Source organism: Oryzias melastigma, linkage group LG17 (genome assembly GCF_002922805.2).
Source record: "Oryzias melastigma strain HK-1 linkage group LG17, ASM292280v2, whole genome shotgun sequence".
NCBI lineage: Eukaryota > Metazoa > Chordata > Actinopteri > Beloniformes > Adrianichthyidae > Oryzias > Oryzias melastigma.
The window spans coordinates 28,013,430-28,033,105 of NC_050528.1; the positions used below are offsets into that span (position 1 = coordinate 28,013,430).

The 19,676-nt window shown below is 40.6% G+C and overlaps 2 protein-coding genes across 3 annotated transcripts in view; both read left to right on the forward strand.

Annotated features, from left to right (window-relative positions):
- The window catches only part of LOC112151372 (transmembrane protein 200C), a 13,173-nt gene extending 2,147 nt beyond the window's left edge, over window positions 1-11,026 (forward strand). The window contains exon 2 of the mRNA XM_024280282.2: window positions 8,862-11,026. Coding sequence (XP_024136050.1) covers window positions 8,895-10,445 — 1,551 coding nt within the window. The 5' untranslated portion in view covers window positions 8,862-8,894 and the 3' untranslated portion in view covers window positions 10,446-11,026. The remainder of the gene's footprint in view (window positions 1-8,861) is intronic.
- Window positions 11,027-14,518: 3,492 nt separating this feature from the next.
- Window positions 14,519-19,676, forward strand: part of LOC112151319 (protein 4.1) — a 58,397-nt gene continuing 53,239 nt past the window's right edge. Inside the window, exon 1 of one of the 2 annotated variants that reach the window (XM_036216480.1) lies at window positions 14,519-14,796. The gene's annotated coding sequence lies outside the window, so the exon portion shown is untranslated. Of the gene's footprint in view, window positions 14,797-14,825; window positions 14,993-19,676 lie in introns of those variants that run through there. The other variant, XM_036216476.1, reaches the window with a different exon arrangement.

Below are 19,676 nucleotides of genomic sequence, written 5' to 3' on the forward strand. Positions count from 1 at the left end.
ACCCGTTACTATCAGGATATACATTTATTTTGGACATACAGTTCGTAGTTTGTCTGTTTTGCTGGACTTCTCCCCAAAAGGGGCTCCATAGTCGTGGAATATCAACATTTCCGGTGCACGGAACGATCCCGGAACCGGACGATCAGCAGGATTTGGTGACCCGACCCGCATCGGTGCCGCGTCAGGGTTTGGGTTAGAGTAGGTTCGGACAAACCGCCCGGACCCTTTTTAATTGGGCCCGGAATGACTCCCGTAAAGCTAGAACGTGATAACACTGACTATTTCCGGTCGAGGACGGTCTAAAGTTTAAAAGTTTCCAGAAACGAAGATTCTCAACCATAAACATAATGTTCCTTTATTTTCTCCCTCATAAACAAACACAAATGTCGGTTAGTTTAAGTGTCAATAACGAGGATGCTTTCACACTAAATGAAGAAAGAAAAGAAATATTTTTTTATTGTGCTACACACAGTAGAGCAGGAGTCTAGGCATACAAGTCGATTTCAGAGGATCAGCCAATGAACGTTTAGATCCCACCCACTTTCAGTGATTGACAGACAGAGTTATTATTCGGAAAAAGCTCATCATGAAATAAATACGTCGTTCTGAAAAACAGCATTGTGAAATAAAAAGGAGACTTTGGAAAACAGTAATTTTGAAATAAAAGTTTCAACAAAAGAAACCCCCACATGATTATAATGAAATCCAACATGAAAAAAAAAAAATATTATGATATATATTTTTATTATGAAATATTTTTAACATAAAAAATATGTTTTAAAGTAAAAATGAAATACATTTCATAATAAAATGGTCCATTTAAATTTTAATGAAATGTATTTCATAATAAAATGGTCAATTATTTATTGAAAAGACTTTTATTGGAGTGTTGCTTGATTAAATAATGTTGTATTTATTTATTTAATTAAGAACAGTTTGGGCTTCCATACATCCTAACCATCATTAACTCTAAACTAAATAAAACTCAAAACATTAAGATGATAGTTTCCTTCATTAGTTTCTGGTGTTATAACAACATTAACCCTTTAACACCAGAACTCCAGTGTTTCTGTTCTTCGATTTAACACGATAATTCTAGTAGATTGTGAAGGAAAAAGCGTCTCATTTCCTTCACAATCTACTAGAATTATTGTGTTAACGGTTGAAAAGTTACCATCTGTTAAAGATTTTGTGTTTAAGCGTCACCGGCGACTCAGGAGTTAAAGAGTTAAATCAAATGAGTTCAGCATCTGCAACAAGGAACTGTTTTTCACAAAAGATAAAGTTTGGTCTCACTGACTCAAATATAAAAAAAGTGAACATTTTTGGTGTTGGGTGGTCACAACTTTGTTCAACTTTACTACACTCTGACTCTATATACTATATAATAGGGGTGTCAAACTCAATCTCACAAGGGGCCAAAACCCAAGAACACACCTTAGTTCACGGGCCGAACAAGATAAACATTTATTGAACACTCTAAAACTGCATTTTTAAAACTTTAAAACAGTAATTTTTTAACATAATTATGAACTAGATGTATAGCATTACCTGTGATAATGCTAGTGTGAATGCTGTAAGCTGAATTTGGCTGCTGAAGATGCTAGTGCTGATAGCTAAAAATGTTGAAGCTGATAGCAAGGTAAAATATTAGCTGAAATCCAAATTAGCTTAATAAACTAAAACAAAAAAAACTAAGATAGCCAAGACAGCTAGCATGTATCTGAATTAATAGTTAAACGTCAAAATAAACAAAAAAAAAAAAAAAATTAGCTAAATTAGCTGAAACAGCGTTCGTGTAAATATTAGCCTAACGCCAAACAGCATAAAAAAAACTTTTAAAATAGGCCTAAATTAGCCAACACAGCTAGCATATAGCTGAAATATTAAACTCCAAAATAGCCTAAAAGAAATCATAGTAAATGCCAAAATAGTCCAAAAAGCTAAAAGAATTCCAAATTTTAAAACTTTAAAACAGTAACTTCTTAAGATTACTTCATTCATCTTCTTGGCTGCTTTGTCCCCTCGGAGTCGCGGGGATTGCTGGAGCCTAACCCCGCTACTGATGGGTGAAGGCGGGGTTCACCCTGGACAGGTTAGTATGAATAATTAAAAGGCAGGAATATTATTCCAGAATAAATCAACTTAAACCTTAAAAAACTTTCAATATTTTACTCTACATAAAAATACATTTTGTCAAAATTATACAAGTTAAAAATAAGCACAAGATAACATCGGGACATTAATAACTACAAAATAAAATGATCTGGAGGGCCGGATGTAACCTTGACTTTGACACGTGGTGGGGGTGCGCTGATTGCACGCGGGTGCGGAGCGGACAGAGTATGAGTGAGAAGACAGAAAGAGACTCGGGAAATTGATAATACAAAGGAAGAATGTAGAGTCTGCAGGAAAATCCTTCCTCTAAACCTCTAAAACAGAGCAGATCATTACTGACCAAAGAAAGCAGATCTGCTCCTCGGAGCCTCGGTCTACAATAACCAGTGACTCACCACAAGTGATGCTTTTGAAATAGATAGAGAGGGAGATTCTGTGGAGAACAAGGAGATCTGAGGATTTATCTGATTACGCTGTTTTTTTTTTAAAGATTATAATTTTTCTCGGGAAGATTGAATTTTTTGCAGCAACATCAGGCATTTTAGAACGCAACAATCATAAAAATCTACCGCAAACTCCTGGAGGGTCTGATATACTTAAAATCCAACATATTATAGATTTCAGAGCAACAAATACATTGTTTTCCAGAGAATATTTTACTATACTCTACTATGTATAAAGATCGCGAATCAGCGATCTTGGACGTCGTGAATATTTGTACTCAAATTTTTGGGAGCAGAGTTACAGCCCTACAGTCGACTATTACATTAGTCGTCGACTATTTTAATAGTCGATTGTTCGTTAACTAATCGTGACAGCCCCGATCAAACGTCAGACAGAGTTACGCCTGATTAGAGAGTGAAATATTCAGCAGGAGGAAGGAGGTGAGTGATGATGATGAAGCTCACCAGAAAAGGTGAGGTCTTCCTCACACCTGCAGCCTCACAGCAGGGGCTGCTTGTGGCTAAATGATCCAAGCCTAAATTAAGATTGCACTTTGACAGGACGGTGTCAGCTCAGTGGGTTTGTAATAGTCAGAAAGAGGAAGCAGTGTGAGTTGGACAGAGCATGCCGCTGGCCTCACGTCTGCACACATTACAATCCCACAGGATGATAAGACACAACGAGATGCTCGGATCGCCCTGTTCTCCTCTGTCAGCCACGATATTTGTCTGTTTTCCCTGCATGTTGCGTCACATTTATATCAAGGTCTGTGCAAAAATAACTCATACATTCTGAGAGGTGAAAAATTCCAAATGCAGGGCCGGAAAAAAGGCGAGCACAGTCCCGGGCTGAAGAGAGCGTCAAGTCCCCAATCCTGTTTGAATCCTGTCAATCTAAATATATACTTACCGTTACGGCCACCCTGCAATAAAATAGGAGTCTTTTAATAGTGAAGTGCTATGAAGCCTGCACCTACACACATTTGTTTTTGTCCAGAGCCTCTGTACTCTGAGTCAGCACTGCAGCTATTTGTTCAGGTACTACAGTGAGCAGGCACCCTCTCAGTAATTTATACACCCTCTTCTGTAGCTTGTTGGGACAAAATTAGTGCATCCATTTACAAAAAGTATCCTAAATGTAACCATAACTCAGAGCTTCATTTTTGTCGTGTTGACCAGTAAGGGAGAAAAGGTTTAAGTCATATATGAGCAACATCGTCCTGATGGAGAAACCCAACTGATACTTTTGGAGTTCTTATTGTAAATAAAGAGCAGATTTACAATCATCCGCATTCACATAAATCTGTTTTTTGTGCATCAGTCACTCTTCAAATCTGGACCAGCAGCTGCTCCAACACAAAACTAGTAATGAGTCATTCACATATAATCACTGTGCTGTGCTGACATTTCTCCACATGTCGCCTTCAAATCATCATACATGCAGCGATACTATTAAAGTAATCAGGCATAATTTAGTCCTTTTTGGGGTCTCATCAAGTCAGTCAGCAGATGTTTACAGAGTTTGGAGTTGTTGAATTTAGTCCACAAACCCTTTTGTCCTCGCAAATCTTCCCTCAAATGACAAATGTGCAAATATTCTTAATTGCATGGATTTGTTTTTGCAGGTAAAGCCTTTGGAAACAGGTTTTTACCCTTAAACACCAGAGTGTGTTTAAGTGTGTTTACTGTAGTTTTTAGATTGTTAGGCCGATCAACATAATTCCAGCAGATTCTGAAGGAGAAAGGAGACGCTGAGAATCTGCTGGCATTATGTTGATCGTGATAACAGTTGAAAAGTTCCAGAATGTTAAAGATTCTGTGTTTAAGCGTTACTGGTGACGCCTCAGGTGTTAACGGGTTAATTATCTTGAATTTTGATATGTTTCATGTTGGCCTACAGCCCGAGTGTCAAACTCACTCACACAAGGGGCCAAAATCCAAAACACATCCAACAGGATAAACATTTATTGAACACTCTAAAAATACATTTTGAAAACTTTAAATCTGTAAATTTTTAACATAATTATGAACTTCATATATAGCATCACCTGCAATAATGCTAGTGTGAATGCTGTAAGCTGAATTATGCTGCTGAAGATGCTAGCTGAAAACGCTGAAGCTAATAGTTAGCTGAAATATTAGCTAAATGCCAAATTAGCCCCAAAAAAACCTAGATTAGCCTAAACAGCTAGCATTTAGCTGAAATATTAGTTAAACTCCAAAACAGCCTAAAAAAATTTAGTAAATGCCAAAATAGTCTAAAAAGCTAACAGAATAGCAATTTTCCAAAGTTTAAAACCTTAACTTTTTTACATAATTATGAATAATAAAAAGGCACGAATATTATTCCAGAATTGATCAACTTAAACCTTAAATAACTTTCAATATTTTACTCTCCATAAAAATATATTTTGTCAAAATTATACAAGTTAGAAATGAGCGCAAGAAAACATCGGATCATTAAAAACAATAAAATAAAATGATCTGGAGGGCCGGATAGAATCACCCGGTGGGTAACTCGGTGGACCGTGGAACAGGACAGTTGGGCTGCCTGAAAACCTGATGGGTCAACTTCATTCAAACATATAACCAAAGGTAAAAAATAATGATCAATTAAGGTTAAAATACTAAAATATTATGTATGTGGAAATAATTTTGAGAGATTTATTTATTTATTTTTTTATTAAGATTATACCAGAAACCAAATTATTGTCAGAACAAGTTTTGCTCTTCTTTACATAACTTGTAATATCAGATTAGATTCGATCAGAAATTGTTTATTTCAAGCAAAATAATAATAATTTCCTATAGAATGCAATCAATCAACAGAAGTTTACATCTATGAAGACGTGTCAAACACAGATAAACATTAGAAGATAGATTGGCTGAAAGGGAGTGGGAGGAATATGGCGTTAAATTTCCACCAAAAGTCTCCCACGAGGTTATATTAAACTCCACGCAGGCAAGGGCCGTTCCTCGGTCTCAGGACAGTGTCCACACTCGCTCCTCTTCTCCTGCGCGCTCGTGAAACCTCTTCTCCGCACTCGTGGGTGTATTCTTGCTCCTGGTTCAGACTGGAACGGAGGCCGCTTCCCTTCGATGGCCTTGTGTCTATGGTGTAGTTCCCACCAGGCGCAGAGCGCCACGGTCTTCCATGGAAGCCTCGCGCCGTGGAGCGGATTGTTTCGCCATCTGGACTATTTTGTGCATGCGAAAATCCAGTTTTATTTTCAACACATAATCAATTTATAACAATAAATCACCGCGATTGACAAATGCGATCATGCTTTTGTATCTAAACAGACTATAGAGGTGAAAGAAAACATATAATCACAACACACACACACAGATCAACGTAGTGGGCGACTCCAGAGAGGGGGGGGGGGTGGAGCTGGGTTTAGATGAATGACAGAAGTGTCGGCCTACTAACTACTTGTTTCATCTTTGCAGAAACATGGGGTAATATTTTTAGGTTATTAACTTACCCATAGTGGTAAAAACAAAAAACTTCTAGCAGTAGCGCCTGTCGACCGTCGCAGGAAAATGTGCGTCTGGTGTGAATTGCAGGAGAGCAGATGCTGCGCGGCGTGCACTCTGCTCCCCGCTGCCTCTGCGTCCAGTGTGAACCTAGCGTAGCAGTCCTGTGACTTCTCCTGCTCGCTTGTGAAAATATTCTTACGCTCCTAAAACTAGTTCCGCCCCCTCATGGAGGACTGTGCGCTCGTGTGAAACTCAACATTTAAGGAAAAAACACACAAAAAGAAAAAACAGAAATACCCGGATATCATTCGTTTTTCAAATTAAAACTCAAAATGAAAATAGGGGGTAAAAGGACAGCTTTATTTATTTATCAATTTCTTAACTACTGTAGAAAAACAAATATTTTGTGATGAAAAAAATCGAAAATAAAACAAACACATAATGAATGTTTAAATTCATTTTCGAACAAAAGTGTTGGATCAAGGGGTGGAAAAACACAAAAAGAGAAACTTTTTAAAAATTAAGTAGTTTGTGTCAGAAATCTTAAAATATTGTATTGAAAAGTTATTTGTTTTTTTCTGTTTTCCATTTAATACTGTAATGGGAACGCAAATAATCTATCTGTTTCTCTATAATAGCTTAGATCATTTTTAATTTTTATTTATTTATTTATTTGTTTTATTTTAAAAAACAAAGATGCATGGATCCAGTTATGGCATCAAAATTGCCCTAGCAATGGTAATGGGGCGGGGCTAATAAAAAAAAGTGGCCAATCACACGCAGGTTTCCGTTTTGTCTTTTTCATGATCTTGGGTTGGAGTTGTTACTCCTGTGCAGCAGTGGTTCCCTGTGGAACGTTCATGGAGTGTGTGGAGTTTGATACGCAATCATGGGAGACTTTTGTCGGAAATTTACCATCATAGAGGGAAACGAACTTATATAATCCCTCCCTGGGTCAATCATAACATTTCCTTTACATGTATTGTCATTATCCTCTTCATAAGTTAAGATCAGATATTTATATCTTTCCAGCATAGATTCAGGTTATTAGGAATTCTCAAGTAACAATAAATCACATGACTATGTAGTAGATATAACACTATTTCAGACTTCGTCATTGTATATCCAGATATAAATTCAGAAAAACAAAATATCCATTAGAAAAAAAAAAAACATATAATCCTTCTTTAAGTGACGGAGCAATTATTTTTGAAAACTGCATTTTTTATTCTAATTGGTTTGACTAATTGTAAGCTCAGAGGTAACCATATGAAAGCTGCTCAAGAACTTTTTTGGAGGATGTGCGTGTGTGTTTATTCATAACAAGAAGAGTACATCTGAAAGTTTGTGGAAACAGTGCTCCGATTCAACTTGAGCTGATGTTCACTAAACTGACACTTGATGAAGTCTACAAAGATGGATGTTGGCACCGCGGCTCGTCCTGAGATCTTCCCTGAGAAGCTGACAGATGATGCAAGCGTGCAGCCTGATTCCATTCACCGCTGTCAAGCATAGCTTTATATCAGGGAAATGACCAGAGGTGGTCTCGGTCCAGAAGACATTAACACCAAGTCTCTAAAAGCACAACACATTCAGGGAATCTAACATTATTTCATGTTTTACTTCTGTGTTTTTATCAGCTAAACAGAAAACGTGTAATGCTTTTTAGCATATAGAGTTTTTCTGGTTCTTTTAGAATTTCAGGTCCAGGCGGCAGAACACAGCTGTGGTCGCACACGTAATCCAGCGTTGAAGGCTTCAACAGCTTGATTGATTCTGTGTTTTAGCCTGCACTCAATGTCTTTTTGTAACTAATCTCAGATAAAAAATAAAAAAAACAGGGACGTTGTCGGAGCACAGCTGAAACCCTTAGGGCTGGGGTCTGCAACCTGCGGCTCCAGATCCACATGGGGCTCTTTGCCAAACATAAAATAAGATACAGAAACTGCTGACCCAGACATGTCGACCGTCTGCTAATGGCTGCCTAACAAAAATAACCTAAAAAAACAAATAAACAAAGCCCGCAAACTAAGACTACCAAGATCCAACCCCAAATTAAAATAATAAAACCCAGCAGTATAAGACTGCTGAGGACAAATAGGGGGAAAGAACAAAAAAAAAGAAAAGAAAAGAAAATAGCAAGTTTTTAAAGTAAGGATTACTTAATTAACATGTATTTAATTTAGAATAGTTAAATGTATAAATGTATTACTGAGGTTCACATAGATGATAAACTATGTAGGTTTTTACATCCTGTTGACCTGAAGACGTCTTGTTTGATCAACTCTACCTCCAGAATGAACAGAATTTATATGAAAAGCAAAACTTAAGTCAAAAGTTTAATATTTTACGAGTTAAAAGCACATATTATCTTATGCTGCACAACATTGGCTATAAAAAAACACATTTTGAGAGATGCTTGGTTCTTTTTATATTTTTACGTTTGTTCATATTTATTATTAAAAAACAGAAGGTCATGAAGGCAAATCCAAAGACTATGCAGCTCCTTCTAAGTTTTGATAGGTAGAAATCGAGCCAAAATGTCTCTTTTACTGTTAAAGGTTGCTGACCCCGGCCTTAGGACATCTTCAAATTCAAACCTGATTACAAACCAATCAACAGGGTGAAGCGCTGTCAAGCCCTGCTCTTTTTGGAGGGTTTCTCTCAGCATGGCTGTCATGTTTCTTTGCTTCTGTGTTGGATAGTTGTAGATGAGACCCCAGTCCTGGTCTTTCAGAAATGTTTCAGTTTGAGAGTGTTGTTGGAAGCTGCTTGGTGGTCTGCAGTGAGCATCTCCCCCTCTTCTTTGTGTTTCAACAGACTGAGTAACAAGCCTGCTGTCCAGTCGCCACCATGATCGCCACGGGTGGCCTGCTGCGCATGAACAGGCGCCAGGATTCTCTCCGATCCAAGAATCGAGCAGAAAACAAACGGAAGAGGAAATCCAAGAAGAAAAAGAAGAACGACGTGGTGGTGGTGAAGGGCAAGCTGAACCTCTGCTCCCCGGCCGGTTTGGTGGCTGCTGTTGGCGTTGTGATTCTCATGGTTGGGGTCTCAATGGCGGTTCTGGGTTACTGGCCCAGTCAGAACCAGCAGGAGTACCAGGAGCGCCGTAGAATGGGGGCGTTCCAAGGCAGCAGGATGAGCTACTCCAGAAGTCCGCCTGTTTCCTCCAACGTGACCCATGATAAGCTTCTTTCCAGTCAAGCCGATGGACTGAACCACAGTCACTCTAACAGCAGCACCTCGGACCCCTCCCCTAACTGTGGCTTCTTCTGTGACTTCCTGGATAAGTACCTGTACTCAGACAATCTGAAGGTCTTTGGCCCGCTGGTGATGGGCATCGGCATTTTTCTCTTTATCTGTGCCAACGCAGTCCTTCATGAGAATCGGGATAAGAAAACGAAAATCATTAACCTGAGGGACATCTACTCCACGGTGATAGACCTCCACAGCATTCGGTCAAAGGAGTACTCGCCCCTCAATGGTCTGGTGAACTACACTCAGTCCAGGAGTGCTGAGGGGCCGCCGGCACCAGTCCCAGCCAGCGGGATGCTCACACGCAGCTCCTGGCCGTCCACCGGACTCAACCCAAGGGGCGAGTCAAACTCAGATGCGCTCTTCAGACGCTCCTCGCTGGCCAGCAGGCCGCGTAGCTGGTCCAGAGATGTCCAGACCTTCACAGACACTGTCTACAGCATCTACAAAGACTACAGCAATAGCGGCGAGCAGACTCCCCAGCCTCGGCAGTGGGACACCACCTCCATCGTAACCTCCTCTGTGAACGCTTTCACCCTCCCTGTAATTAAACTCAACAACTGTGAGGTGGAGGAGTCGGAGAGGGCGGAGACAGAGGGACGCTCACAGGAGGTCGCCGTTTTGGAGGTCGCTGCTGAAAATGTGAGAGAAGACGAGCCGGCGAGCGGCAGACAGACTGATGACGGGCAGAAGGAAGCAACCATGATTTGTTCCCCACCTTCAGATCAGAGCCATGAGGACACGACCACAGAGACGCTCCCTCAGCAGGAGGCGCCGCAGGCTCCGCCTCAGTGGACCCAGCTGTGTCCCCCAGCACCTGCTGCCGCGGCGATGGGGTCAAACACGTCACTCCACTCACTCACAGATCACCCCAGGCCTGCACGCCGCTGCAGCCTTAATGCGTCCGGGGGTCGTCAAGGTGACAGAGCCAGGCGTTTCAGCTGCCCCCGTCTGGAGCGCTCCAACAGCAAGGGCTACATCAAACTGACTGACCTAGGGGGAGAGTCCTTTGAAGCCTCCGACTCTTCTTTGGTGGCCACAGATCAGGAAGTAGAAAAGGACGCTGCAGCAGTGGTGGCGGCGGCACAGGAAGGAGCACAGGGAGAGGACGACCTGCGGACGCCCAGTAGCTCCGCAGCATCCTAGGCTTTTCTTTTCTAGCAGACACAAATCTGAGGTCTGGTTCTTAGCTTCGGTCCTTCCTCTGCAATTGTTGACGACAAACTGATCTTCGCAAAGGAAGAAGGAAGAGGAGGCAGTGAAGGACAACTGAAACATAGCCATGAGCACTCGTGAGCAGTGCTCAGTATCTACAAACACCCACTGCTCGACATCCTGTTGTAATATTTTCTATATTTTCCATGTAGCAGGAGCAATACAAAAGACTTGAAAGGAGTTTTAGTAGAGATTTGTATAAAAAGAAAACACGATGAGTTTTATTTTCTTTTGTACAAGTCTGGAGCAGACATTGTAGCTTGTACAATAACCAAAAGTGTCACTGAGATCTTCTGTCCAACATGTTGTCCTGTAGCATTCAGACATGCCACAGAAAAAGAACTAGTCTAGAGTTGTTTCTCCAAGTTGTTCCGTGAAGACCATGTGGATAGGTGAACAGAATCTCAGGTAGACGTTTGGTTTAGGAACGAGACCTTATGGACAAGGCCTTCCCTATGTGCACACGTGTTCATATGAAACATGTACGGTTAAATAAATCTGACTGTAACGCCTTTGTCGGGTCACACGACTGTCCTTGTGGGAAGTCCTTACATGCAAAGAATGCAAAACAGGCTGCTTGCTCTGGATTTTTTGTTTTTGTGAAAACAACAAGACAAAAACCAAATCCTGAACTAGAAAAGTTGCACTCCTTTCGATAATGCAAGTGGGAATTCATTTTGCTGGATCTGGTTGCTGAACGTGATAAAGCTGCTTAAATAATTTGCTGTAATTGCTGAAGGGATTTGCTAAAAATCCCTGTTATTTGTATAATGCTAAATTTGCTTATTTATTTCAATATATAAAACTTTATTAAAAGTCAAATTAGCCAAAAAAGCTAGCATGTTGCTAAAATACTGGCTAAATTCAAACTTACCCTAAACAAAACCCTCAGTAAATGCCAAAATAGTTCAAAACATTAGCATGTTTCTAGCTTAACTCCAAAATAGCCTGAAAAAAATCCTCAGTAGATGTCAAATTAGACAAAACATTAGCATGTTGTTGAAATATGAGGAACGACTGACTTATATCACTAGAGATGACATGCTAGCTTGTTGCATACGCAAAGTTGGACGCCATATTGGAATGGTCTAGATGCCTGTTTACTGCTGAACAGAGATGGAAAAACTAGAATGTGACTTTTCACTAGTAAATTATTGCTGTCAGCTGATAAAGGAGAACTTCTAGAAAACATTTTAATAAGATCTGAGTGAGTTTACTCTCAATAATGAACGTTTAGGCTGATCTTGTAGTTTATTCAAAGTCAATGACAGCTTTAGACTTCTTTTTTGATCGATCTTTATCGTTTTATGGAGGAGGATTGTGGTATTTGTATGAGTGTTAGACCTCAGATCAGATTACTAAGTGGAGAAAAATAAACTCAGTAGTGTAGAGGGAAGAGTCCATCAGCAATGAATCCCCGTCCAGTGGAGGGATTGGGAAATATCCTGTATGTAAGACCGCCTGCCCGAGTCCTTCTGATAGAGGCTGGTGGATCCACTTAAAGAACAGGAACCCCTAGCCCAGAGTTGCCGCCCCTGCCAGGTGAATTTACCCCGAGGTGTTGGCGTCGCGACCGGATCCATCAGCATAATAAGTCCCGGCCACTGTGTGATTTAAAGCGGGTGCCGCCCAGACCTCGCCGCTCTTGGACCGTGGATGGAGAGCTCACTGAGCCCTCTCTAGTCTGAAGGACCATCAGGACCGGCGTGGCTGTCGACCGGGCTGCACTGTTCTCAGTCACATCGGACCGTGTCGTGCTGATCCGGGCAGGGACCGGTCCATATACACGGGCGTTAGCGGTCTGCGGCAATGTCAGCTACCCACCAATCTGTTTATAAACACAGACCGAGGAGTCTAACAGTTTGTGTAAATCTCAGTCTGTGTGTAGATTTGAATAAAATCACAACCATACATCAGGTATGCATTGAGTTTCCTATGTAATAACCTATTTATTTATTTTAGTTTGAACTGTTCATTTGTTGCACTTTGTACAAAAACATTATTACCATGACCTGGGAATATTTTTTCTGATGATCAGAGTTTTTTCCGACCAAAATTAATCATTTTATGGTCATTTTACTGGTTCAGTTGAACCATGTCTCATTGTTTTTATACCATTCCAATATGGCGTCGCTCTTTACGTATCTTGGACAATAGAAAAACACTTGCGTGTCATCTCTAGTGATTAACCTCTATGTTAGCTACTCTCAAGAATAGTCAAAAAACCTCAGTAGATGTCAAATTAAACAAAAACGTTAGCATGTTGTTAAAATATTAGCTAAACTCAAGCATAAATGTCTTGAATGTGCTGAACGTTATTAAGATCAAAATTTAAACTTTAAGAAAGAGAAATAGGATCACTATAGAGTAGAGGTGTCAAACTCAATCACACAAGGGGCCAAAATCCAAAACACACCGTAGGTCACAGGCCGAACAGGATAAACATTTATTGAACACTCTAAAACTACATTTTTAAAACTTTAAAACCAGAACTTTTTAAACATAACTACGAAATACAACGGGCAGAATTATTATTCCAGAATAAATCAACTTAACCATTAAATAACTCAATATTTTACTCTCAATAAAAATGTATTTTGTTAAAATTATACAAGTTAGAAATGAGCGCAAGATAACATCAGGTGATTAATAACAATAAAATAAAATGATCTGGAGGGCTGGATAGAATTACCCCGAGGGCCGGATCCGGCCCCCGGGCCTTGACTTTGACACATGTGCTATAGAGTGACAGCTTTCACACAATGACACTTGACCAATGATCTTCAGTGATGAAGATCAAAACAATTAGTCCATGTTTTGTACTCATTTCCACAAGTTCTCCTCAAATTAGATAGCATCATTTGTAGGGATGTTTCATGATCTGGGCTGACAAAAAAGAAGCCATTGCACTATTAGAGATTCTCAAGTGTGTGCTTTTGATGTTTCGCGTTGTAAAATGGAAGAACGAGAGCTTTCGGCTGATCTAAACAGCTGAACTGGTGATAAAATTGTCATACTAAATCAGCACTGAGGAACGCTGTCGGCCTGAGCGAGCTTCTGTCTCGTTGGGTTCAGATCACGTCTGGAAGCTGCCAATCATTTGTTGCAATCAACATGAAGTCAGTTCTTGTTTAGAACTGCATGTAAGTTCTCATGCTCAGTTAAGTAAATGTTTCCAATCACACTTCATTTTAGTCTGTTTACAGAAACGAAGCTCCGCTGATAAAATCTGCATGCTTTAAAAATTGCTACTCGAATGGAGTATTTAACATGAGAAATCCATTTAAAAATGTATTAAAGCATCCTGTTAGGAATTAATATAATGAACAAAAGCTGTTTTGCAAAATAACTTATTAAAAAACACTTTGGGGTACATTTCATTATACTGTGTTATTTGACTTTCTTATTCCAAAAATTTTGAATATTCACATTACAGAGAAACTATTGATTAACTTTATTTTGATTAATCAGATAAGCATGCATGTGCATGCATTTCATATAAACACTAAGAGCAGACTAACCACAAAAGAAAAAAGATAAAGGAACATCTCTTTGAATTTCTGGAATAGTTTGATGCAGCACTGGAGAATGCGAGCATTACTGGACAAAGAACAAACGCTATGGGGAAAAAATATCAAGATTATAGGGTTGTTGTTTTGTTTTTTTATATATATATATATAATGGGGGTGTGCAGTGGCGCAGTGGTTAGTGTTTTGTCAACACTGAAGTGGGACATTGTAGCTGTTTTTGTCAGTAAGAAACTGGACCAAATGGCTATTTTAGCATTAAAGATTGCAGACCCATCTACTAGAACAATCCATGAATCTAAAAGTAGATCAGAACTATGTTGTTCAGAATCAAACCTTTCCGTTTAAGGAGAATAGATCAGTAATATAACATAATTGCGAGTGCTCATTTTAAAACAGTGAGTGGTGTCACTGTAGTAGTGAACTTCCGCCCTGTGGTCACGTGACATCCCCGAACATCTGGTGCTGTGCTCAGCCAGCAGGGGGCGCTGGATCTGTGTCAGGAGAATGCTCAGCAGAGGGCTCGTGACGGGTGCGTTTGGGGGAGTCACAGAAGGGCAGGATTTCCCCGCCGGAGGGGCGGGGTTAGCCTCTCCGCCTGGAGTCGTTCGCCAAACCGAGTCCAGCCACAGGTGTCCGGTCCTTCCAGCCCGCCGCGCGAGCCTCTCCTCTGGATTGGAGTCCTTCCGGTTGTAAGTGCAGCGGACAGACAGCGGGGTTGTGGCTGGTCGCGTCGTCTCTCCTGTCGGTTCAGGTAAACTTTGTCAATACGTGCCGTTGCTGCACAATCCGTAAAGCACGTGACTGTGTAGAAGTTGTCGGGAGTGTGAGACGTTGCCGTTGCTCTCCGTGTCCCCGCCACTGACGTGTCCCTCTGTGTCCTGTCTGCCGCGTGACCTGCTGCTGACCCGCCGCTGTTCTCCTGACTGACGACCCCGGAACGTGAAACGGTGAGTTCCCGCGAGCCTCTGCCCTGTCACTTCTCGACACGGTGCTGAGGGACTCTCACGTGCGCAGTGCCACGCGCTTTGCGTGAAGTTCCATGGTGGAATCGTTTGGCGCGTGCACACACCTTTAGTTTCTCTGCGCTCCCTTATCTGAGGCGCGCGGGGCTCTGGGTGTCCCGCGCGGGCTTCCTGACATTCCACTCCTCAGACTCTGTCCTCGAGGAGGTCATGATAGAAGGAGTATCTTTACGGTCCTAGAGTTTTATAGCGCGAGGCGCGCAGGATAACAAAGATAAGGCTGCCCAAAGTCCATCTGCAGGAGGTAACCCTGAACATCTCCATGAAGCTGCTGCTGCCATGGTGGATGTCTGTGCCACAGCAGCTTCAGGGAGAAGACCCAAACGCTGGACTCATGTTTCAGAGCAGACTTTACCCCGCCAGCCTCTGGGGATAAAGTCCAGCAAAACTCTGAGGTTTGTGAACTGCTCTTATCCTGACAGTGATGAGCTCACTCTACTTATCAGTTCATAAACGGTCCAGATTAAAGATAATTCAGTGACCTCGCCTGCATTGTAACACTTACAATAGTTTGATTTTGGGATTAAGCGACAAGAATCTGCTGAAATGCAGGTCTGAACCTTCAGAGCAACATGCAGCTACAAGAAAAAACTTAAAACAACTTTCTGGACGGACAACACTAAAAAACAAGTTTGTTTGTTGTCATATTCTGATTTTAATGAAGAAACTTAAATTCAGACAAATTAGCATTATGTAAACATTGCAAGGATTTCAGTCTCTTCTAAAACTTGGGCCGGATCCGGCCCTCCGAGTAATTCTATCCGGCCCTTCTGATCATTTTATTTTATTATTATTAATGACAGATGTTATCTTGTGCTTATTTCTAACTTGTATCATTTTGACAAAATATATTTTATGGAGAGTAAAATATTGAAAGTTATTTAAGGTTTAAGTTGATTTATTCTGGAATATTAATTCTGCCTTTTTATTATTCATAATTATGTTAAAAAGTTACTGTTTTAAAGATTGACATTCTGCTAGCTTTTTGGACTATTTGGCATTTACTAAGATTTTTTGGTGTTTAGCTTATAATTCAGCTACATGCTAGCTGTATTGGCTAACTTTTTTTGGCTGTTTTGGATTTAGGTTAATTTTGACACGTCAGCTGTTTTGGCTAATTTAGGCTATTTTCAGTATTTTTAGTATATTATGAAGTTTAGTTATTTTTTTTCCAGCTACATGCTAGCTATTTTGGCTAACCTAAGTTTTTTTGTTGCTAATTTGGCATTTAGCCAATATTTTAGCTGGCTATCATCTTCAGCGTTTTCAGCTATTACTTTAACGTTTTCAGCTTCACTGTTTTCAGCTATTAACTTAAGCATTTCCAGCTAACAGCTTCATGGTTTTCAGCTATTAGCTTCTGCGTTTTCATCTTCACTGATTGCAGCTATTAGCTTCAGTGTTTCAGCTTCAGTGATTTTAGCCATCAGCTTCAGCGTTTTCAGCTATTAGATTCAGCGTTTTCAGCTGCAGTGATTTCAGCTTTCAATAGCATTTTTAGCTTCAGCATTTTTATCTATCAATTTCAGCATCTTCATCTATCAGCACTAGCATCTTCAGCAGCATAATTCATCTTACAGCATTCGCACTAGCATTATCACACGTAATGCTGTATATCTAGTTCATAATTATGTTAAGAAGTTATGGTCTTAAAGTTTCAAAAATGTAGTTTTGGTGCTCAATAAATGTTTATTCTGTTCGACCTAAGGTGTGCTTTGGATTTTTCCCCTTGTGCGATTGAGTTTGACACCCCTGATTTATAGAGAAATGCATAATAACATAAACATGACATTTAAGTTCCAGTGATCATCTTTAATGGACATATAATCTGCGTTGTTACAAGGTTAATCTTACAGCAGCAACATGCAGTGACTGATCTGGTTTAACTGCTTCTTCTCTGTTCATTATGGAGCTCTTAAAATTCCTCCCATCAAAGCCAATCCTTTCTTACACTATCAGCCGTCTGCTCTGTCAGAACCAGCGTCCTGCAGGTCATTCTCCTGACGGACCTGTTGGGAAGGCGTAGTCTGAACAGACGTCAAACTATCCCAATCCGCCTTCAAATAGAGAGGTGTGTCTGCAAAACTACAGTCTGTAAACATTCTCTTAAATGCTACCAACAGAGTTAACTATGGCCTTTTTTATTTTTTCAATCTGTTCAAATGTAAAACAGGAGGGCTGTAATTATGGGCTAGCAGCCGGGAATTCCCATATTTAAGCTTGGAAGGATCCTTGCAGATCTGATGGATGGCGTGATTAAGCAGACCATCATTTGTTGTCCATGTCAGTGGATGATGAAGGGACTGCAGAGCTGTCTTTGCAGCATATGTACTTCTGTTGGGGCAGCATGAAGGAGGAAGTGAGCAGATGGAATCAAAGGGAGCTCCTCTGTCTGAGGAGTCTTTGCTTCAGTCGTTTGATGCTGAGATGGTCTCAAGTGACACCAGAGATTGACATCACTTCTGTCAGTATAAAGTCAACCCCTCCTTCAGTGTAGTAAAGGACATTATTTCTCTTCTGCTCTCTGGAGCTCACACTAATTGTTACTGAAGCATCATGTGTGGAGCTCACTTTGTAATCTACCTCTTGAAACGTCTAATTGCATATTTGGGAATATATTTCCTCGCAGATCACGTTTTCCTCTTAAAGTCCCCCTATGACAATTTTTTAATTAAAAAAAAATCCCATTAGTGTTTTAATTATTATTATGAAGCTTTTAATCAAAATCCCACAACCTAAATGTCTTAAAAAGAAAATGTTCATGTTTATGTGAAGCCTCTGTTTCCAAAATGTCCTCTGAGGGGGCGTGGCTTTTGGAGCTGAGCTGAGTAGCTCCGCCCCTGACTCTTCTGCATCCATGTTTTGGATGCCTTCATTTTTCTGAAATCTTGCAGACTCATTTCCTGCGTTTCTGTTGTCAGTTGTGCTTTGGGACTCTAGAGAAGTCACTTCTTTTAGCTGAAACCCTGTAGTCCAGACTTTAGTTCTCTCCCACAGGTGTACAGCACTTTCTGTCTGTCTGTAATGAGCCCAGTTCCACATGAGTGCAGTGCTGTTGTCTTCAGGGAGTGACTGACTAGAGTGATTGTTATCTCCCAGTGTTGCTGGACCCCTCAAAGGCAGCGCGAGGCCGTCTCATCCTAGAACTGGGTATTCATAGAGGAGATGGGTTCAGATGCGAGTTTGTTTCTCTGCTTTAGGATAAAAGCTCATGACTCGCTGTCAGTCAGAGTATTGGAGCTTTCTCCTCTTTAAAAACGTCTGTGGGAGGATCTGGGGCTTGAAGGCGGAGGCTTGACATCAGCGTCTAAACTCTCTTACTTGAATGAGTGGGTCGTGTATTGCTGCTGGATAATCCCTGTGAGTGGTAGGTGGCACACCACCACCTGCTGGTGCACTCTTCATCAAATCTTTCCATGCTGCGCGATGTTTCACCCATAAAACCCTTAAACACTGGGGCCCCTGTGTTTACGTTTTTTGATTTATTGTAATTTTTTAATTGTTAGCACGGTAAAGCCAGTAGAGTCAGTCCAGAGTCGGTCCAGATGGTCCAACTTTTAATGTAAACATGCTTAGGGTAGCACAAGGGTTAAGTGGACCCTTTAAATGCTTCCACTGCAGTCCACCAGCATCTTACCAAAGGTTAAAAACCTTTGAGATAAGAAACGCTTCGTCCACGCTATCAACCGTTCTTCTCCTCACGTGAATCATTGAGGTGTCTTGTGCCTCTGACTCTACATGTGTTGAGATGTTTGTTGTTTACAGGTGTAGGAGAGAGAGGTGTGTGTGTGTGTGTGTGTGTCGGGGGGGTTCTTGGTTGGAGACAAAATTGAGAGCTGAGCTAGCACCGAACCACTGAGTTCCTTCAGTCCAAAGTGTCATTTGCTGCTGCGATCAGCACTGTTGGAGGAACGTCAGTGAAAACTCTGCTGAGTCATCAGGTCTTTGATACGTTTTATGGCTGCTGTAGTGGCTCCTTCTACACTCTAGTCATGGTCTTCTGATAGGAATGTAAAAGATATTAGATACGTATGGAAAACTGGGAGTAACAGCAGTATCGGTTAGAGATGTAAAAGATAGATATGTATTGAAAATTGATCAAGCAACTGCAGTATTGTTTGAAAACCACAGATATGAACACGATTCTGTTGGTTAAAAGGTATTAAATCATTCAAGATATACTTAATCAATTTCTGGCAAACTGAAGTTTCTTTGTTTTTTTCTACAGTCTTAGTTTTTTTGCAATGCAAATCAAAAGACGTCCAATCATAAGCCTGCTTCTTCCAAGTCAATACCTGAATACATTTCTCTGTCAATTGACATGCATTATTATTTAGAGCTTAAAATGCCACATGAATGAGAAATATGTAGATTTGAGCATTTCTGGTGAAAGAATCAGACTGTATTGTATTGCAAGAAAGTTAGTTGAAACATTTACGTATTGATTTGTAGACCAATATATCGAGATACGTATCGAATGGTGTGAGAGGGAAAGATACACACCTCTATTTTCTGAACATCGATGGCCTTCAGAGATGAAAGACAAATTTGACTTTGAGTCTTGTTGCGTAGACCCCAAACTTTTTCTTGTGAGGGCCACATAACTGTT